This window comes from Rhinoraja longicauda, chromosome 5 (genome assembly GCF_053455715.1).
Source record: "Rhinoraja longicauda isolate Sanriku21f chromosome 5, sRhiLon1.1, whole genome shotgun sequence".
Taxonomy (NCBI): domain Eukaryota; kingdom Metazoa; phylum Chordata; class Chondrichthyes; order Rajiformes; family Arhynchobatidae; genus Rhinoraja; species Rhinoraja longicauda.
This window is the reverse complement of record NC_135957.1, coordinates 54100773-54123970: the sequence shown is the minus strand read 5'-3', so window position 1 is coordinate 54123970 and position 23198 is coordinate 54100773. Positions and strand designations below refer to the sequence as shown.

The following is a 23198-nucleotide window of genomic DNA, read 5'->3' as shown; positions in this document are numbered from 1 at the left end:
AGTATAGAAGTTGGGATGTAATGTTGAAATTGTACAGGGCATTGGTGAGGCCGAATCTGGAGTATGGTGTGCAGTTCTGGTCGCCAAATTATAGGAAGGATGTCGACAAAATGGAGAGGGTACAGAGGAGATTTACTAGAATGTTGCCTGGGTTTCAGCACTTAGGCTACAGAGAGAGGTTGAATAGGTTGGGTCTTTATTCTTTGGAGCGTAGAAGGTTGAGGGGGGACTTGATAGAGGTTTTTAAAATTTTGAGAGGGACGGACAGAGTTGACGTGGGTAGGCTTTTCCCTTTGAGAGTGGGGAAGATTCCAACAAGGGGACATAGCTTCAGAATTGAGGGACAAAGGTTTAGGGGTAACATGAGGGGGAACTTCTTTACTCAGAGGGTTGTGGCTGTATGGAATGGGCTTCCGGTGGAAGTGGTGGAGGCTGGCTCGATTTTATTATTTAAGAGTAAATTGGATAGGTATATGGATAGGAGGGGATTGGAGGGTTATGGTCTGAGTGCAGGTAGATGAGACTAGGTCAGGGAGAATGGTCGGCGTGGACTGGTAGGGCCGGACAGGCCTGTTTCCATGCTGTAGTTGTTATATGTTATATATGTTCTCCGGGATGCAAAACTCCTTCCACACTTGGAGAAGATTGGGGAGGTGCGGTCTAAGCTTACTAGGCTCATGCACCCCGGGAATGACCCGTATGAGAAAGGGGTGCTGAGCTTCAAGAGGCGCGTGTTTATGAAGGTGGAAGTGGGGTTGGGTGCCGAGGGGAGCTTCGCTGTGGAGCATAAGGGTCTCTCCAATCGCGTGTATTGGAGCTGGGGAGAGGCACAGTGTCATGCGTGCAAGGAGTTTGGACATCTCCGTAGCGAGTGTCCCAGGAGCCGGGCCAATGCGAGAAATTCTAACGCAGGGGCCCAGGAATGCAGTGCTGGCCCAACCGGGGCGGCCCTCCATGCCTCGGTGGCCCGGGGTGGAACTGCTGACTCGGCTGGGGCTGCTGGCTCCGTCTCGGTGACCCGGGACGGCACTGCCAACCCATCAGAGGCTGCAAGTGCTACCTTGGTGACCCGGAGCAGTGAGGGCCCCCCCCCCCCCCATGCCCTGAACCTGTGGAGGTGGTAGATGGCAAGGCGCAGGGGAAGGGTGAAGGGGGGGAGGGAGGTTGGGAGACGCAGAAGGGGAAGAATAAGAATAAGGATAAGAAGAAGAATAAGTCCCTCCAAGGGAATCAATCAAAAGCAGATGGGCTCCTGCCCAGTGGGCCCAGTGAAGTCCAGGGCGCACCTGGTGTGGCTCAGCAAGGAGCTAAGGTGAACCGGAAGGGGGCAGGTGGGAGCAAACATGGGAGTAGAAAGGGGGCAGCGGGTGGTGCGGAGGCGGAGGACCCTTCCTCTATGGAGGTCACCGCACCTCCCATAGTCACCGGGACAAAAAGAAGGCTGTCGGAAAACGAGGAAGAGCATGAGCGTGGGCCCAAAGTAAGGGGGACGGATATTTCGAGACCTTCCACCCCTGACGAGGGCGGTGACCACGGACTGGTGACTTGTGGGCCGGAGGATGAGCCTCTGGTTCAGGGACCTTCTGCAGGTGTTACCAGATCAGTTACTGAGACCGCCTCCCCTGAAACCGTGTCCTCTGGGTTGGTGGCGGCCCCCTCGTCTCAGGGGCTTTCCGAGGGAGTCATCTCATCGGGTAGTGGGGTTGGTGCCCCTGGGAGCGTGTCCCCTGGGTCGGAGGAGGTCCCCTCGTTTCAGGGGCCTTCTGAGGGTGATGGCACGCCGGTTGATGGGTTTGACTCCCCTGGAAATGTGCCCCCTGGGATGGGGGATGAGCAGAGTCAGCCTGAGGGGGGAGGATCGGGAGATCAAACGTTCCACTCTGTGCTCTGTATTAGAACCAGTGGAGGTGATGAGGAGTGTGATGCCTCATCGGTTGAGGTAGTAAGGGAGACTCCAAGAACACCCGGGACCCCGGGGGAGCCTGCTGTTTTTTCTTCCCCAGACCCAGATGTGGGGTGTGATGGGAGAGTGCAGGAGCCTAGCCTTTTACCGGACAGCTTGTTGCTGTCAGAGGCATCGGGACCCTCCCTCGGCATTGATCCTGGGGGTGGTGTCATGCCGGAGGAGGGGGAGAGTGATGGGCTCGGCCAGTGCAGTGGGGTGAGTGAGCTTTCAGCAAGCGGTAGTCCCACGGACTCTGACACTGGCCTTGAGCGATGTGCAGAGGAGGCTGCTGCTCCAGGTGTGAGTGGGTTGGCGGAGCGCCCAGACTTCAGGGCTGTGTTTAACGCAACCCTTATCCGTGAGATTCAGGACTTTCTCAAAACATCTAAAAGTCACAAGACTAAAGTTGAAACAGCGAAGAGGCGGTGGGGAGAGCTGCCAGGATTTATTGAGGATCTTGAAAGCATCCTTGGCAGCAAGGATAGTGATATTTCTGCGTCTGTGAGGCTTCAGCTTAGGGATTTCTCAAGGTTCCTCAAGGGGGAAGGTTCTGTGACCAAGAGCAATGTGAGGAAATAAATCCAACGTGTTTGCAAATTCACAGTAGTTACATTAAATTTAAATGGCAGTAGAGCGAGCTTTCGCAGATTTCAGCATTTATCAGTCCTGAGAGAGGGGAAATACGCGGTGTGTTTTCTGCAAGAGACGCACACTGTTGTCGGTGACGAACCCACCTGGCGACTGGAGTGGGAAGGGGGGGTTTACATGAGCCACCTCAGCACAAACTCGAGCGGGGTGGCTTTTCTGTTGGCCCCGACTTTTCAGCCAGAGATCCTGAAGGTGCAGGAAGTGGTGCCAGGTCGTTTGCTCTATCTGGCTGTGAGTCTGGATGGCATGCCGTTGCATTTTGTTAACGTGTATGCCCCCAGCAGTGGCACGATGCAGGCCTGCCTACTTCAGGAGGTGACTGCTCTGTTGAGCACTATTGAAAGAGGAGAGTGTGTATTTCTGGGGGGAGATTTCAACTGCACACTTGAGGTGCGAGATCGTTCTGGTACTCAGTGTGCCCCTGCTGTAGCAAAGAAACTGAGAGGCTTGCTTGATTCCTTTGAGCTAGTGGATGCATGGCGGAACCTCCACCCTGACTCAAACGCATTCTCGCGGAGGTCTGAGGGGGGCGGTTCCCGCATTGATCATATGTATATCTCCGGTGCGTTAGTGTCCCGTGTCTCAGCGGCCTCAATGCGGCTGGTGCCATGCTCGGACCACTGTCTGGTGCGTGTGGACTTCAATCCGGGGCGCACGCGGGCTGGGTCTGCTTACTGGCATTTCAATAACAAGCTGCTGGAGGATCGGTGTTTCCGGGAGTCATTCAGACGGAGTTGGGTAAAGTGGAGAGGGAGGCAGGGGAGCTTTTCTTCACTTAGGCAGTGGTGGGATGTGGGGAAAGCTCACATCCGCCTCTTTTGTAAGGAATATACGTGGGGGTCGACCGGAAGGCGGGACTCAGCGGTTGAGAGGCTCGAGAGGGAGCTATCGGGGGCGGAGTCTCGCCTGGGTCGGATTGGTGAGGACTCCTGTGAATGGGGAGAGTTTCAGGGGAAGAAGGAAGCCCTGAGGAACCTGCTGCTTGAGCGGTCCCGAGGAGCTTACGTGAGGTCGCGGGTCCAAATGCTGCACGATTTGGACCGAGCGTCACCTTTCTTTTTCTCTCTGGAGAAGGGGCGGGGAGCCCGCAAACAGCTCGTAGAGCTGCTCGCGGATGATGGCTCCTCTGTCACAGATCCAGAGAGGATCAGTGCTTTAGTCCGGTCCTTTTATGGGACCCTGTTCTCCGCAGATGGTTGCAGCGGGGAGGCTCAGCGGGTCCTGTGGGAGGGTCTACCGACTGTAGACAGGGAAGTGTCCGATCTTCTGGATGACTCCTTATCACTGGAGGATTTGACACGTGCCCTGCACCAGCTCAGGAGGGGCAAGTCCCCTGGGCTGGATGGGTTGACGGTAGAATTTGTTAGAGCCTTCTGGGATGTCCTGGGGGATGATTACATGAAGGTTCTGGGGGAGAGCCTAGCGACCGGGGAGATGCCCCTCTCGTGGCGCAGAGCAGTCGTTGTCCTGCTGCCCAAGAAGGGTGAACTCCGCCTGTTGAAGAACTGGCGCCCGGTCTCTCTCCTCTGTACAGAGTACAAAATCTTTGCACGGGCGATGGCAAATCGCCTAGGCTCTGTGCTGTCTCAACTGATTCACCCTGACCAGTCCTATACAGTCCCTGGTCGGTCCATTCAGGATAACATCCACCTGGTTAGGGACCTGATTTATCTATCTCAGGGCACTGGTCAGTCAGTAGCCTTTCTGTCTCTTGATCAGGAGAAGGCTTTTGACAGGGTAGACCACGACTACCTACTCGGGACGCTGCAAGCGTTCGGATTTGGACCGCATTTTGTAGCCAGGGTCCGGCTCTTGTACGCTGCAGCGGAGTGTCTTGTGAAGGTTAATGGGGTGTTGTTGGCTCCCATTCATTTTGGGAGGGGGGTTCGTCAGGGGTGCCCCATGTCCGGTCAGTTGTACTCGGTCTGTGTAGAGCCATTCCTGTGTCTTCTTCGGAGGAGGCTGACAGGCCTGGCTCTACCAGGTCCGGGGGTGGAAGTGGCTCTTTCAGCCTATGCCGATGATGTGCTCCTTACGTTCACTGACCCTGGTGACCTGCGGAGGATGCGTGACTGCCAGAGGACTTTCTCGGCTGCATCATCCGCCAGGATTAATTGGAGTAAATGTTCTGGACAATTAGTGGGTCAGTGGCAGGTAGACTCCCTGCCGGAGGAGATGGCGATGTATGCGTGGAGCACCACGCACCTCCTCTATCTGGGGGTGTACCTGAGTCCCACTGAGGATGCTTGGCCGGCGAACTGGCAGGAGCTGGAGATGAAAATCGTCGCCCGGCTGGGACGCTGGTCAGGCCTGCTTGGAGTCCTTTCCTTTCAGGGGAGGGTGCTGGTCATAAACCAGCTGGTGGCCTCCATGTTGTGGTACCGGCTGGCTACTCTTGTCCCGCCCTCCATCTTTGCAACTACTTTACAGAAGAAGCTGGTGGACTTCTTCTGGGGAAATAGGAAGCATTGGGTTACCGCAGCAGTCCTGAGTCTCCCGCTGGAGGAGGGCGGCCAGTCCTTGGTATGCGTGCGTACCCAGGTGGCGGCTCTCCGCCTCAGGACTCTGCGGAGGTATATGTACACGGAGAACCCTCCCAGGTGGCACGCTCTGGCCACGTATTTTTTTCGTCGGGGTTGTTGCCTACGGGGGGTTTCGCGGCTGCCGGTGGCGGGCATCAGTCGACCCGCCTTACGGGGTCTGCCTAGTTTCTATCGGGACGTGCTTAGAGTGAGGAATTTGGTTGTTTTCAGCCGACGTGTTGCTCCACAAAGGGAGGGGGACGTCGTGGCTGCGGGAGCAGCTGGTCCTCACCCTGTCATGGCGGGTGTCGAGGAGAGGCGTGTGCCTAGAGTAGTTCTGACTGAGATTACCCCCGCTCCGTCAGATTTGCTCATCGGGCCTAGGCTCCGGGATCTCTCCCGGGCGCCGGCTCCGCACAACTTGAGCCGCCTTTCCGAGATGCCCAGCATGCTGTTTCGTGATGCGAAGAGACGCACACTGTACAGAATGCTCCTGCACATTCTACACCTCCTTGCTTTCGTACACCGCCCTGATACATCTTGGCGGTCTGTGTTACCACCTGAAGACGGGGACGGTCCTCAGTGGGGGGCTCTCTATAAGGGAGTTGTTCCCCTTTACATCGGGGACCTGGGGTGGAGAGTGCTGCACAGAGCGGTGGTGTGTAATAAACTGTTGAGCCGGTTCACGGGCTCGCCGACCGCCTGTATTTTCTGCGGTGACGAAGAGACCGTGTTCCACGTCTATATGGAATGTGAGAGGTTACTGCCCCTGTACCAATATCTGAAGGGGTTGTTCCTCAAGTTCTGGTTACACTTTAGTCCTACGATTCTAGTGTTTGGACACAAGGCAGGGGGTGGGGAGGGTCTTTCGGGGGGGTGGGACCTCCCTGTCGGTTTGCTCTTGGGCCTGGCCAAGTTGGCCATTCGCGGGTCCAGGCAGCGGGCGGTCGATGGTCTTGCCAGAGTCGGCTGCCTTCCCCTCTTCCGGGCCTACGTCCGTGCGCGTGTGACCCTAGCGAGGGAACACGCGGAGACCACGGGGACTCTGGAAGCCTTCCGTGGGCGCTGGTCACCGCGGGGGGTTGAGAGCATTGTAAATAATGAAGGCAACATTGTATTATAATGATTATTTGATGACTTGTAACCCCTGAATGTGGTTTTGATGTGATGTATCATGTGAATGTGCTGAATAAAGTCTTTGAAAATGAAAAAAAAAAAAAAAGAAAAAAAAAAGAGAGAGAGAGAGAGAGAGAGAATGAATGTGATTTAACCTAGCACACAAGGTTGCAAAGCCCATGCAAAGTCCAGTGGTCCAAGCAAACAAATAAGTTAGATCTGCCTCTGCGTTCCTCATCTCCACAAGGGCTGGCGGAATCAAGGGATATAGGGAGAAGGCAGGAACGGTGTACTGATTTTGAATGATCAGCCATGATCATATTGAATGGCAGTGCTGGCTCAAAGGACCGAATGGCCTACTCCTGCACCTATTTTCTATGTTTCTATGTTTTTAACATCTGGATAACAAGGGCAAGTATGTCATGCACCTGTTTACTGATTATAGTTCCACCTTCAATTCCATAATTCCAACCAAACTCAGCTTCGAACTCCTGCACCAAGAAGTCAGCAACCTCTCTGCAACTGAATCTTCACCTTCATGATCCAATTAGTGAGGACAGGCAACAAAATATCCTCCACAATAATTCTCAACACTGGTGCCCCACAAGGGCAAGTTCTCAGCCCCTTACTATACTCCCTCTACACTCACGACTGTGCGGCCAAAGTTTGCTCTCACTTCATTTCCAAGTTTGCCGATGATGCCACCGTAGTGGGCCTGATCTTGGACAAGATGGAGTGCAAGAGGGAGGTAGAGAGCTTAGTAATATGGTGTCAAGACAACTATCTTCTTCAATGTCAGCAAGATGAAGAAGCTAGTCATTGACTTTAGGAAAAAGGGTAGAGGACACACCACAATCAGTATCAATGATGCTGAAATGGAGATGGTCGAGAACTTCATTTTCCTAGATGTAAGTATGACCAATAATTTGATCTGGTCCAACCAAATTGACTCGACACCCAAAGATTCATAACTTCTACTTCTTATTCTTAAGAGCACGAAGGAAAGTTGGCATGTCTCCATCAACTCTTGCACCAGTGAGAGCAGCCCATTGTGATGCATTGCGACTTGGTTTGCCAACTGCTCCACCTAAGGCTGCAAGAAATTGCAGACCGTTGAGGATGCAGCCCTGTACATCATCCAAACCAAACTCCCCCACCTGCCATTGACTCCATCTATACCTCACCTCAGTAAAACAGCCAACATAATCAAAAACCCATCAGAAGATACAAAGCTTGAAAGTATGTACCACCAAATTCTGAAACAACTTTTTCTCTAATGTTATCAGACTATTAAGCAGACCTTTCGTAAGCTAAGAGTTTAGTCTCAATATCCCAACCTACCTCTAATCAACCCTTGCACTTTTTCCTTTTTTATCTGCACTTTCTCTGAAACGTTAACACTGTAACGCTGCATCTTTGTATTCTGTACTCTGGTTAATTTTCTCTTTGCACAACCTATTGTATTGTACTTGAGTATGGCTTGATTGTGCTCATATAATATAATTTGACAGGATAGTACACCAAACAAAGATTTTCATTGTATCTTGGGAACTGCGACAAAATAAACCAATACTATCTGCTCCTTTTTTTCAAATCAATAATGTAGAGTAAGAAAATTTGCTTAAAAGCTTTCTGACCTTGCAATTCTGACCTGTAAATAAGGGATCGGATGGTATTGATTTATTTTTGGCACAAAACTGGGCAGAATAAGGTGAACACAGAACAGGTCTGCCTGGATTTAACTAAGCACCCATGAGGCACCATGGATCACATAAGCAGAAGAAATGTAGACTAACATGATCTTCTCTTCTGGCATATCCCTCTTTATACCATTACTATAAAGAAGGGAATGCTGGGCTCAGTATCAGGCATATTTAACTTGAGATGTTATTGTGGTGAAGCTGTAGGATAGAATTACATGCATATTAAGTAGCCAAATCATTATGCAATAGACTAAGCTAAATGATCCCAAAACCAAAAGATCAAATCAAAGCCCTGTAATCCAGATCTAGTCATGAGTTGAGGTGGAAAATTAAATGGCTGATGGGAGAAGGCATCAAGGCACCAAGATGATATCTAGGTGAGAATTAAAGACAACGCTGAAGTATTTACAACTATGTTTAACATGAGGTGCCAAATGGACAATTCAGCTGAGAAACCCAACATCACAGAAACCAGTCTTCAGCCAATTCAACTTACTCCATGTAATATCAAACGGTAGCGCAGCGGTAGAGTTGCTGCTTTACAGCGAATGCAGCGCCGGAGACTCAGGTTCGATCCTGACTACGGGTGCTGTACTTTAAGGAGTTTGTACGTTCTCCCCGTGACCTGTGTGGGTTTTCTCCGAGATCTTCGGTTTCCTCCCACACTCCAAAGACGTACAGGTATGTAGGTTAATTGACTGGGTAAATATAAAAAATTATCCCTAGTGTGTGTAGGATAGTGTTAGTGTGCGGGGATCGCTGGGCGGCGCGGACTTGGTGGGCCGAAATGGCCTGTTTCCGCGCTGTATCTGAAATATGAAAAAATAAAAATATATAATATAATGGGACTAACTTCCTCCTGCTGTACTGAAGAACTAGCAATGCCTCTAGCTGGCTACATTTTGAGGTGAGGGGCCATGGCTTAGAGTTAACCGCTCAGAAATGTATAGCATTTTACCAATGCTACCAATGCTACCAAAGTTACCAATGCGAACTGATAACAAAAGAAAAGATAGACCATTTCCACAGGTTGGATCTGGATGGTCTTGAATGAGAAGGCATAGTCTTTAAGAACCAGTTACTGAAAGAATGGATATCTACTCAGACATTCAGGAAAATGTACATTTATGTCTGTCAAAAGTGGTAGACCAAATGCAAACTGATTTATTGCCACACAATTGGTATTCTCTCAGTCATCAGCAACCCAATGGAAGCCATTGGCCTTGATCAACAACAACCAATTCATCAAAACTAAAATGTGCAGGTGCTAGAAATTAGAAATAAAATAAAAAAATACTGGAAACACTCAGAAGGTTAGGCAGCAACGAAGGAAAGGGAAATAAGGTTAACGTTTCAAGCTGAAGACCTTTCAACAGACCTGCATGAATCAAGACACGTTTATAGACCGAAAATATAATGGCTATTTGTTCTCCCTCACAGTTGATTTCATTGGAGGATTTGACTCGTATGGCTACCAGGGCCCACAGAAAACATCTCATTTACAGTTGCAGCCCATGTATATGTAAGTAGACCTTTAAGCTGAAAATGTTTCAGAACTTATTCTATAATGCCTTCTTGAATATTTTATTACAATTGACCGCAAAGGCTGTTTTAAACTTCTGCAATCCTCCCTGAGATGAAGTTACTGAAGATGGGTCTCGACCCGAAAAGTTACCCACTCCTTCTCTCCAGATTTGCTGCCCGTCTTGCTGAGTTACTCCAGCATTTTGTGTGTATCTTCAGTGGAAACTAACATCTGCAGTTCCTTCCTGCACTGTTCTTTTAATTTTTGATTGTGAATTTCTGTTTCGTGTGTTCACTTTAAACTTAACAGAGAATTCAGAGAAATCCCAGTAAGATTAATGCCATTCCTTTCTCCAGTCACAATTGCATAGTTTATAACTACTCTACACATTGACAAGATATAGTAACTCTGCCAGAATGGCTGTAATTACACCCTTCTATTAGCGGGCTGAACCGAGCTGACTAATGAATGATGGCTGTGAAGTTAACAAACATCTATCAGCCATTTGGTCTTCTGAAAGCTTCTGAATTCTACATATGCCCATTAAAAGACTGAAGTCTGAGATGAGATGGGATCAGATCAGATATTTGACCATCCAGTCCACTGCTGGGCTCTGCATTCAGTCCAATAATGAAGTCATGATATGCTGAAGAATGGGTCAGATGGACTGTGCATCAACCTTCGCTTTGCAGCAGGGAGGACTGGTTTATTATTATTTGAATAGTTCTGTGTTTATGACTCCCCAATGTTCTAAGGGGAGTTTCAGGTGTCAGACAACAGGATAAACAGCTTACTTGCCACAAAGAGCCTGTTCAAATTTTGGATGCAGAGATTAGTTCATGTTGCCTTCTGCATCTGGAAAATGCCCCGTGTGGCACGACCAACAGAAAGTCTGGGAAGTTGGCTGGGACCAGGATGACAAAGCCCAATATTTCACAATATGAAGCAGTTGCTAAGCAGCTGTAGTTGCAGAGTGCCGTAGTGGTTTAGCTCATAGGCCCACTGTTGCAAACTTAACCAGCTTCCAAGGCTTAAGGCTATTACACTTCATCTAGAACCAAGGTCAGAAGAGTTTATTTACTTTCCCTGCAATAATAAAATTATATTTAGCAATTCCCTACATCCACACACCTAAGGCTTAGAAGTCCACTGGGATCGAATTTCTACTCAATGTCAAAGATTATATAAACTGTTAAGTTTTAATGATGTAAAAGTACAAAAAGTACAGCATTTATTTTTTTCATGTTTCAACAAAGTTATTTAGGTTTCAAAAAAAAAGCTTTGATTGTATGAGTACACCAATATCAGTCTTGAGAGATCATTACATTTACAAAGGTTGCAAAAACACCAATTAATTATTGGAGTAAGGGAGAGTAATATTGTGACTTACACACACATACATATTTTTATATGAATATTATTCACTTTATTTATAGGACAAGTTAACAAAGGAGTTGCAAGAAGCATGCCAATAATTTATTGTTGATTTCTCCATTCGTAGAACATGATTGTGGATTTCTCAATAAATAGAACATATTCTTGATTCCCCTAACCTGGATAAAAGACTGCGCATTTACTCAATTTATTCCCCTCGTGATTTAATACAACTGCGTAAGATCACTCTTCAACCTCCAGCACTCCAAAGATTAAAGTCCTACCCTGCCCAACCTTTTCCTATTGCTCACCCCCTGGGGACCTGGCCTACATCTTCTCTACTTCTCTACAGATGTCTCCTACATCTTCTCTGTACCCTTTTCAGCGTGATCCGTCCTATAGTAGGGTGACAAAACTGAACACAGCATTTCAAATTTGACTCCACCAATATCTTGTACAACCATAACATAACGTCCCAACTTCTATACTCGATAGTCACATGAATGAAGGCCAATGTACTAAATGCCTTCTTTACCATCCTATCTACTTGTGACGCCACTTTCAGGAAACAATGTACTGCTCTACTCTACAACACGCCTCAGGGCAGTGAAGGTTCTGCCCTGCTTTGACATACCAAAATGCAACACCTCACACTTATCCGCATTAAACACCATTAGCCATTCCTCAGCCCATTTGCACAGCTAATCAAGATCATGATGTAATTGGTGATAACGATTGGTTGAATGGTACTTTATTGGCACATGTACTGAGGCTTGGTGAAATTTATTTTAGTATAGTTCAGTACATATCACTATACATAAGCACATCTTAGATACAGTACAAGAAATATTACACTGAGACAGTATATAGAGTCAACAGGCGTTGGAACCATTTTCAAGTCCCAGTTGTTATAGGTGTAGAGTTCTTAACCTGGCCATGAAGGCCCATTGTCCTGGCGGTGTTGAAGGGTCGACCTGATCATGCGTAGCCGTTGGTGTCCTCCCTGTTGCTCCACCATTCTGTGCCACTGCAGGCAGCATCTGGTCCACTGGCTAGGATCTTGGAGCGGCGCTGACTGCTGCAGGGCCTCCAGCGACCCACTCCACCATCGAGGTGCACTACACTGAATTCCCACAGCAGGTCCGCTTACTGACCCTCTGTCCCGACTCCCACCTCTCTGGTCCTCATGGCTCGGTGGCTTCCCTCTCCCGGTGGGTTCCTGGTTCCACCATCTTCACAGTCTATGAGACCACCTACTTTAGTGTCATCTAAAAACATGCAATTATGCCATGTACAATCTAATCCAAATCATTGATATAAACCACAAACAGCAATGGGCCTATCACCGATCCTTGAGGTACACCACTAGTCACAGGCCTACAGATCAAAAACAACCATCCACCATGCACTGCTTCATTCTATTAAGCCAATTTTGTGTCCAATTAGCTGGCTCTCCTTGGATTCCATGCGATCTAACCTTTCAGAGCAGCCTACAACGCGGAACCTCATCAAAGGCCTTGCTGAAGTCCATATAGACAATGTCTTCGGCCTTGCCCTCATCAACTTTTTCATTATGTTTTCAAAACACTCATTCAGATTTGTAAGACACAATCGCTCATGTATTAACACCATGCTCACTATCCCTAATCAGCCCCTGTCTATCCAAATGCATGTATGTCTTATCCCGCAGAATCTTCTTGTAACTTACCTACCACAGATGTAAGGCATGGCAGTTAAAGAGAAACTAAAACAAAAGGTTTGGAAATGCATGTGATGGTTTGCATGCTGGAAGGATTGCGGGGTCGATAAGGGAATTATGGATTGAATAAATGCCAAGATTGCCAAAATTCCAATCAGCCCATGATAGTGACCATCGAAAGGGAATGAATTCATAACATAATAATTGCTGCAACCTTTGCAGTGTTTAACTGGAGGAACAGACCGATATGGGAGAATCTTTGGAGGGGTTTAGAGATGGTGGAAAGTTAACTGTCATTAAAGCTCATAGACAAGCTGATTCCATGTCCACACATTCTGTTGGCAAGGGGCAGCAACAAGAAAAAGAAATGGAGGAGGTTGAGGATGGATTCTTGAGGACTCCATGAGTACTGATGCAGGAACAGATAGAAAGGACCATTTTGGAATTCACTTGTTGCGATGAATAGTGGCAAATAATGCAGGTCCTTGGAGATGGGCATTGAAGGAGGATCTTGTGCTTGTCCATCCCAATGACTGCAGAAAGAACATAAATACATAGGGAAAGGTTTACAAGGCCAGCCAGAAGGAAAGCGGGAGTGGTAACTATAGTGTTAATCTGAGTAGTTAAATTGTGTTTATTGTCGTATGCACAACTACGGTGAGATACAGGTTTAAATGAAAATCTTGCTTTCAGCAGCATCACATGCAAATAGACTCAGACAACATATGAAAACATAAATTATACATTGAATAATAATAAATTACACATAAATTCTAGAAGTGAAAGAAAAACTGGAAAACATTGCCAAGAGAACTGATGTTGGAACTCATGGACAAGATGACATTACAGAGGATATATTGTAAAATGGAAAAATTGGGGGACAGCTGAAAACATAGGGTTACCGAACATCAACTTGAAATCAAAAGAATATTACTAGTCTGAAAAGAGTGAAAACAAGGAACTGCACAATGTTGGTCTACAAAAAAAAGACACAAAGCACTGGAGTAACTCAGCAGCTCAGGCAGCACCCCTGGTGAACATAGATAGGTGAAGTTTCAGGTTGGGACCCTTCTTCAGTCTGAAAAAAGGTACCACCCCAAAAGGTCAATAGACAATAGACAATAGGTGCAGGAGTAGGCCATTCGGCCCTTCGAGCCAGCACCGCCATTCAATGTGATCAAGTCATCTATTCATGTTCTCCAGGGATGCTGCCTGACCCACTGAGTAACTCCAGCACTTTGAAACTGAAAAGATTGATGGAAAAAAAATAGAGATCTTAATGTCAAAAGTTTGAAAAGAGAATAGCATGACCTTAAGCAGCCAATGCAATGGAGTGAAGTGTAAAATGTTTGAAAAGTATCTTGTATAAAAATAAAGATGCTAATATCACTACAGATTTTAGAAACAGTACAATCAACAAGAGTAAAAGGGTTTTGATTAATTTGCACCACAATGTTCAGAACAAGGCGTTATATTCCCTTCATTGTAGAAAGAACCAAGCACAAATTTAAATTCTGCATGATGATTCCAAGGGATGACAAGTTACAGAGGTTGAAGAGGGAGCGACTCTTCCTCTTTGTTGGCTGGCCATTGGCTTGTCCCTCACTAAAATGTAGAAACATCACAAGGGAATCAAGAGAGAAGCTCAGAATAATATATTTACTCTCATAAAAAGTGCGAGAGGCTTTGCTGCAAGATTCATTTGAAGCAGAGGATGTTGTGCTTTTAAAGAAATGTACAGAGATATGAACTATTGAGCTCTAGGGAAAGAGCAAACTAGGAGAAAAGTGCTGTCATGGAGCCAAAAAGCCAAATTTGGTAAATTTCTATTATACCATTTATAATAGTCTTTAAGTAATAATTTCTTTTTATAATAGTAGCTCAAACCCACTGTTGTAAATCTCTTACAAAGTTCCAGCTGTTCAGTGCAATGAATGTGTCCTCATTTATAAGTTTGGATGTCTTTTTCTGAGTCTTCAGCCTTCCTATATCATTCCTTTCTTGTCTTCTCCAAAGAGAATAGTGTGGGAACAGTAGATTAAGATTTTGCTGCCAAGAACTTATCCTTGACAATCATTGATGGTCAGCAGTCGGCAGTTGTCCCACAACTTCAGACGAGATCTTTCATCGAGCCTTTCTAAGTCAGACCAGAATCAAAGGTTTCTTTGCTATGTTTAAAGTTAACATTCCAGAGGACTGTACAAAAGAAGGTGTACTGTTGATAAAACAGATTATGCATTACATAAAGGCCATTGTGTACTTTGGGTATAACCAGATGTACATTGACAAGGTTCACTTACATAACATTATTCAGTGAACTAGGCACAGTTGGGAGAACAGATGGGCAACACTCCGGCAGATTTCTGTTTCACATAATGATGGAACCCTTCTGTGAGAAAGACTTTCGGCCTGTATCCAGTCCACATGCAGCCATTATGATTTTTTTTCCTCTTGTCTCATCCCAATCCGGTATCGCAGTTCCATCCATCAAACCACCCTACGGAGAGTTAATGATAATATATCAAGTTATTTGCAAACAGAACAATTTACTGTTTTGGGTAAATTGGTTTATATTTTACACAAATACTTACAAAATTATTATTCTAGCATGGTTCTCTGAAGTTAAAGCAAACTGCACAGGGACGTATGTAAACATTTTATGTTAGTAGCAAAGTTATCTTGAGTTAAAAAATACTGATTTCTACTGGAACAATAAGATTAGATTACCCTGAAATAGGAGGGGGAAGTTGACACAAGATAACAATATCAATTGACTTGGCCTCCCCAGCCTTCTGTGGCAATAAATTCCACAGATTCACCATCTTCTGACTAAAGAAATTCCTCTTCATCTTCCTGAAGGAACATCATTTTATTCTGAGGCTATGACCCCTGGTCCTAGACCCTCCCACTAGTGGAAACATCCTCCCACGTCCACACTATCCAAGCCTTTAGCTATTCGGTAAGTTTCAATGAGGTCCCCCCTCATCTGCTGCCGCTTACGAGCTGCCGACCTTCAGAATATGCCAGCCTCAAAATGTAATTTTGGATTTGGTCCTCGTTTTAGAAGCTGTTAGCTGCATGGCTCACACTGGCATTTTGCTGCAGCTTGCTGGCACCTGCCTGATGCAAGGCTACATGAGGGGAGGATGTTTCCTCTTGCAAAGGAGTTTAGAACAAGGGATCATTTCTTAGAATAAGGGATAGCCCATTAAAGACTGTACACTGGTGCCAAAATGGTGCCTTTTGCATATAGACTTGGTGGGCTGTTCTGTGCATACTGCACTAATTGGAGCGATTGTGTTTCTGTACAGGGATAGTCTTGCTGAGCTTTATGCAAAAAATGTATTTCACTGTACATGGTACATGTGACAATAAGGAAACCAGTGACTGAAATATTACCCAAACAAAATTCTCTGCACTTTGCATAGCAATGGAACTTCAAACTTCAATGGAACTTCCTCTTTTCCATTAGTTATGTTGAAGTAGAATATGTATCATGTTCCTGAAATAATGAATTTCATCACTCAGAGGATGGTAAATGTTTGAAATTCTACTTGGCTTTTGGAGCACATACATTCATTACAGTCAGATCAGAGAAGAGTAGAGTCTTAAATATTGGAGGAATCAGGAGATATGCAGATATGAAACAGATCCCAAGATTTTAGAAAGTTCAGTGCCTCACCAATCCAAGGTGAGGTGGCACCATAGACTGAAGCAAGAACAGCAGCAACCTGCAGTAATTTAATGTAGAATTCCTCAAAAATATTTGCAACTGACCAGCAACTGGGAGTGGCTAGCAGCAAACCCCTTGCCAACTGCTGCCTAACCCTTCAATCTCAGAACTGTCAGGGTATGTGCACAGTTCTGTTACCATCCTGATATTGCAGATTTAATGGGTTAATAATTGATCTCAATATTAGTTGATAATCAGCACTCAGGAATATGGTACATATTCCGCTTGAAATTAACTGATGGGAAAGAGGTTTGAAGTTCCATTGACATGCAAATAGCAGTGGATTTCAAGCACCTCCTCCAACCTCATCTATTGCATTCGCTGCTCTAGATGTCAACTTATTTACATCAGCGAAACCAAGCGCAGGCTCGGCGACCGCTTCGCTCAACACCTGCTCTTGGTCCGCGTTGGCCAAACTGATCTCCTGGTGGCCAAGCACTTCAACTCCCCCTCCCATTCCCAGTCTGACCTTTCTGTCATGGGCCTCCTCCAGTACCATAGTGAGACCCACCGGAAATTGGAGGAACAGCACCTCATATTTCGGCTGGGCAGCTTGCAGCCCAGTGGTATGAACATCGACTTCTCCAACTTATAGCTGTGCGAGTCAGTGGGTTTATAGTAAATGTCCGTCACTAGTCTGTCCCCTGTGATGGAGATGGTGAGGTCCAGAAACGGGAAGGAGATGTAGGAGATAGTCCAGGTATATTTAAGGGCAGGATGGAAATTGGAAGTGAAGTGTATGAAGTCAGTGAGTTCTGCATGGGTACAAGAAGTAGCACCAATGCAGTCGTGATCAGCTTCTTCCTTTTACAACATGTGCTTTCTCTGGATATCAGCCCATTCCACGTGTGCTATCTGCTTCAGTTGATGAAAGCTCCAGTAGTCACAGCAGATTATTTTTAGGATTTCAGTTTTCATTGAAATTGAATAAAGGGAGGTCACTAAGTTAAAATTAGTCTAGAAACAAATAATTGCAGACACTGGATAATGCATAAAAGGACGCATGGTGCTGAAGTAACTCAGCAGGTCAGGCAGCATCTCTGGAGAACATGGATAGCTGATGTTTCAGGTTAAGACCCTTCTTCACACTGACTAAAATTAGGCTACCTTTTCATTCTATGAAGTGCAGACGGTCTGACGCAGAATCACTGTTAGTATTGTGATGTAGATTCCTATGGGCATTACCAAAGAGGTACAAATGCAGCCGAAACCTATATTTACATTTGAACTCTGACTCCAACAGGTTTGAAGAGTTAGGCCCTGAAAAACTGATTTCTTAACTTAGAGATAGTTTAGTTTAGAGATACAACATGGAAACAGGTCCTTCGTCCCACTGAGTCTGCACTGACCAACAATCACCCGTACATTAGTTCGATCCGAGGAACAATTTACAGACCTACAAATCCGCACGTCTTTGAAATGTGGGAAGAAACCGGAGCACCCGGAGAAAACCCATGCAGTCACAGGGAGAACTTACAAACTCCATACAGACAGCACCCGAGGTCAGGATTGAACCCACGTCGCTGTAAGGCAGAAACTATACCGCTGTACTGCTGTGCCACAGCATGCTGTTATCCTTCAGCATGTTGCTGCTGGGTAGCAGGCTTCAGCATCAAATCCCTCATGGACTTGGATTATATCAAATGTGATGAGGTGCAATTATTATTTTATTTTTATTATTATTATTATTATTATTTGGAGTTTAAAACATACTTAGACCTTTATTAACATCATTTTTAATTTATCATTTTAGGTCAAAATAAACTGGAAAGTGGATGCCTTAAAATTCTCCTGACTTCAAATTTTTCATACCTTAACTTCAAAGAATCTGGTGGTAGATGCTTTTGTATTGTTCAGTGCTCCACACTGAACATGTTCGAAGCTCAGAGATTTGGAATATCAGAAGACCCAACTAAAACGCAGATGTATGAACAACCTCAGTTTTAAAACTGCACACAATAACCAGCAAACCTTCTGCTCTGTGTTTCTACGTGTTGACTGAAATAAGTGGAAGCTTGGTGCCTAAAAGATTGAAGTAAAGTATCAGTGCCCTCTGCAGGCCAATGTAAAAACCTGACTGCATAGATCTCTTGTATGATTCCAGATTGCCAATTATAGCTGCAACTGTTCATCAATAAATTAGATTAACGGTTTATATTTAGAGGTCATTGTTAAATAAGCATTTCTGCTGGATAAGCTACAAATGGTGAATTGAACCAGTGCCATGATTTCATTGAAGCTTGGGTGATACTACCAAATGTGAGCTAGTTCTTGTACTAGCTCCACATTTGCCTTAATACGTGCAGGTCTGAACATCACTAAGTAAACTTAAAGTTTTTGGGGTGACGGGAGGGGGGGGGGGGGATATTTTCATGTTGAAACTGTTTCCCTACATAATGCTAATGGAGTCAGTATTCGATGATAACATTGCTGTCATGGCTTTGCAGGAGACACTTTGAATTCCTCTGGCTCTTCAGAAAGTAGTCCATCTCATCTTGTTGTGTCCCCACACAAAAATAAATGTGAAGCTGTGGATGAAATAGGCTGTAGTAGTATATATAAATAGTTGAAAGTCTTTATAGGTTCCATGAAAAATAGATGAAAGGCAAGAACCAAACAAAAGTTGGTAATAGGGTATAGTCACGACACTTTGGTTTTTTTTGTTCCACTGCTTCTGCTGTAATCCACCTAATGTATATGGCAGCTGTTATGTTTTTTAACACAGGGATACATGTACATTTACGTTAATTGATGCAAATTAAAGGCTAGAAATTGTATTTACTATTATTTTTATTGCACCAGTCTGTTCAAGTACTTTGTGATGATCATTTTTGTTACTATCTGTATAAAAGAAACACAAGTTTATTACATGTATTAACACTGTTGGTCCCATGGTGTTTTTTGAAACCAAATCTAGAGACTCTGTCTTAAACATTATAACTTAGCTATATTTGTGGCTCATGGTTGTGCTTTGTTGGGTAGTTTGGCGGTGCTATTAAGAACTAAACTATAGTAAAATGTGCTTGTATTAATGTTCTATACTTGCCTGTTCAAACACCTGTTCTTACATTTGATGCCAAATGTCACAGCCTTGAATTGCATTTGTTTATTTATCTCTGCTTGTAATACTATAGGGCACAGTGATTGTTTCATTTTTTTATGTCACTAGAGCACTTGAACTTTACCATTTTTCTTTAAGATAGAGGTTGAATGAAATGGTGAGTAAAAACATGTTTTTAATTCTCATTCATTATGTTGGGAACTGGTCCAAAGGCTGGGGGAAATGTTGCCTGGCAGGGAATCTACCATCTGTGCAATTAAGATGTGTCCCCAAGCCTGGAGAATGTCCAGATTGAGATCTTTATTAATACAAATAAAATTAATAGTTTATTAGATTATAAGAAAACTGCATTCAATCTCAGATTTTGTTGCCTGTGCTTGTAAAACGGAAACCTGGGTCATTTGGAATTTATTCTTTGCCCTGAAATTGACTGGACATCAAGTAGTAGAAATTCATCATGGATGGATGCATCATACATACGAGTCCAGAAATATAACTCCAGTCGGCAGTGCTACATTTACTAAAAAATTGCTTCAGTGCATTGTAATCTGGAATGAAATGTAGAGGCAGAGTGCAAGCAATGAGGTGACCAATTTGAGTTACCAAATGTTTTTCAATTTCTCAACAATAATACCCTCTGGCTTCCCATGATATGCTCAGCTTGATATGTCAATGTAGTAAAATATGGTGCAGCACATTTAACGACCCCCACTCAAGGTGAATTTCTACTCCTAAGAATGGAAATATGCATCAAGATCACCAAAGCTACATGGGTAATGTTAAATATTCTTAATTAAATTTCACAGTTTGTGAGGACTATATGAAACATTAGTAAGAAATATCTCACTAAAATAATGTACTTGCCCAACATTATTGAACATTATTGATTGTCAATATAAACCCACAGGCAGGATACCAATAGGATAGATTTCCATTTGCACTGCCAATTGAAAATAATAGCATGAAAACCTGACAGCTCTTTACAATGCATAATATTATCTTAAACAGATTAGTGACTCGGTGGTGAAAATAGAAAACTACCCATTTTTTAACATATTTTAAAGAAATATTTATTTTTATAGTTGACTATGCTGAGGAAAAATTGTTTCATGTTCAGTTATAAAATTAAATTTGAACACTGGTGGATTTACATCAATGAAGAAATCAGAGACTGGAGTAAGATTTAGCAGTGTTATTTACCTCTTAAAATCTGACTTTTGTTATCTAATCTCTTCCAAGAATGGGAGCACAGCCCCCATTTACTTGAACATCCTGATGCTGTAGGCACTTTTGGACAAGCTTTTTTATTTTTAAAAATAAAATTTTCAGATTTAACATTTTGTTGTGGGAAATGGTTCAATACTCTATTGCAATAATGTACAAGAAAATGTGCCTCCCTTTAAAATGTACCAATATTTTGTTTCATCAACAAAACTACTCAGAATGAGAATTGAACACTTGCCCTTTTGTCATCAGCTGCAAACATCAATTTACAGGTAATTATGAACTCCATATGAATGAATGAGTGAATGAAAGAATGAATGACTACCTGAATGGGAAAAATTGATCCTGTTCCTAGTTATAACAAGTTTGATTGTTAATGGTGTCACATTTGATGGAATTATTAACTATCTCAGTTAAATTGAACGTAATATTATTCATTCACACAAACACCTATGTTGAATAAAGTTTCTACCGATTTGTTTCAACGATCCTGTCTTGACATTAACCTTAGAAACTATAACTATTTCAATTTCCATGCGCATGCTCAGTGCCAAAGACCTGTGATCAATCCTGACCTCGGGTGCTGTCTGTGTGGAGTTTGCATGTTACCCCTATGACTGCGTGGGTTTCCATCGTGTGCTCTTGTTTCCTCCCACATCCCAAAGACTTGTGAGTTTGCAGTTTAATTGGCCTCTGTAAACTACTCCAAGAGTGGAGGAAATGGACGAGAAAGTTGGTAAAAATAGACCTAGTTTGAAAGGGTTTGAAAGTTTATGTATCAGTCTAATTTCTCATCGATACAAAATGTACATGCGCTGTACCTTTCAATTAATCAATCATATGGTGCCAAATTTTAGTTTAGTCAACAGCAAGAATTCATACTTTTTTCATGAATGATTCTTATAATGAAGAAAATGAGAAGGACTTTTTTCACTTCACAATCATCACAGATGTAATGCAGGAGGTAATTTGTTCCATTTGAACATCTGTTTAGACAGAAAAACATAAGGATAGAGTGACCTCTTGAGTTAGCCATCCGCTCTCCACTTGATTGACACCTTGCATCCTATATTAATAACAGGAACATATTGCCCAGACCTTGCTTCACAGAATACAGTTGTTCCTAATGCATTCAAGGCCTTATTAATATTTTGTTTTATGATCATCATTTTATATTGTTGTAAGCAATTCACACTGTAAACAATAGTTGCTTTCATTGAGGCAGTTTTATTTTCATATTAAGTCATTAGTGGCTGAAGTAATTTGAAAATTTAAATTAGTTCCCATTGTCCATGAATTCGTATTTTCCAATGGAGTGCACTCCTATGGCAACAATGAACATTGGGGTCAAAAGGTTTGGCCAGAATTTGGAGGGGGGACTGTGGGGGGGGGGGGGGGGGGAGGACGACCATTTTGGTTTCCTTGTTTCTGGGAATACTCTTTCATATTTAAATGTCCAAGTTTATGTATCAGTCTAATTTCTCAAACTCAATGTCTTAATTCTGCTAACTACAAATGAACAAACCATCTATCTCAAAAATCTGACCTCTGCAGTCTCTTGTCCAAATTCTATCTATTACCAGTTGAGGCCAGGCCTCATCCTAAATCATGGGAATGGTCAGCAGAAGTACTGATAGTGGAAAATGAAACACAGCCTTTTCCATCCGGTCAGTTTTTAAAAAAAGACTTTACCTTTGTAATACTAACTCACAAAGAAGATTGCAGAATTCAGTTCTCATTTTGTGCTGAGGAATCATTTTCAAATTGGCTCTACTATTTTTCTCAGCAGCCCTCAATGTAATGTTGATTTAATGGTGCCCACTCTTATTTGACAAGTGCACATATCGGAAGAGAATAACATTTTGTGCATTCGTATTGCACCTCATTGTAAAATAGCTCACAGGTAAGACTGAATGTGATGATTGACTCCTCTGGTCAGAGGGTAGAGAGCACTATCACCCATGTTAATTTATCTCAGTAAGTGTTTGTAGATAACTGGAGACAAGGTACTAAATGTTTAATTAATTAATTCCTTGGTATTTTCAGAGGTCCATTAAACCACCACTGAGCCACTGACAATTTTGGGAAATGGGGGAATGCTGTTGCATCTAAAGTCTGAGACATTGTGCACAACTGAAATGGCCTGACTTGAGATAAGGCCTTTCCTTTGCAGCTGTTCCCATGAGGATTGTGCATGAGAAATCTTTAAGTTTGGGAAATCATAGCAGAAAGAGACTCTGGGTGGTGTGAGTCAGGGACCAGTAGAGTTAAGATGCAGGTCTACTCCCAGTGAATGGTAGGGAGGGTGAACCTATTGTCAAGGGTCAGCAGTGAGAAGGGGCAGGGATGTTGAGCCTGCAATGGTTAGAAGATTGGGGGAGAGGTTGGGTATCGGTATTGTGAATGGGAAGTGTTGGGGATGATAGAGGGTGGGGGATAAGTTGCAGGAGAGAAACCAATCAGTAAATAATTTAAAGAAAAGATAGACACAAAAAGCTGGAGTAACAGCGGGACAGGCAGCATCTCTGGGGAGAAGAAATGGGTGATGTTTCGGGTCGAGACCCTTCTTCAAACATTTAAAGAGAACCTACTTGAATCAGAATCTCAGCGCACTAACCTGGAACTGGCTCAGAGAGTTTCCCTTTAAT

At 44.1% G+C, this 23198-nt stretch overlaps 1 protein-coding gene across 1 annotated transcript in view; it reads left to right on the top strand.

Moving 5' to 3' along the window:
• The window catches only part of nkain2 (sodium/potassium transporting ATPase interacting 2), a 309557-nt gene extending 289847 nt beyond the window's left edge, over positions 1-19710 (top strand). The window contains exons 6-7 of the mRNA XM_078399585.1: positions 9375-9456; positions 18019-19710. Coding sequence (XP_078255711.1) covers positions 9375-9456; positions 18019-18028 — 92 coding nt within the window. The 3' untranslated portion in view covers positions 18029-19710. The remainder of the gene's footprint in view (positions 1-9374; positions 9457-18018) is intronic.
• The last annotated feature ends 3488 nt before the right edge of the window (positions 19711-23198 follow it).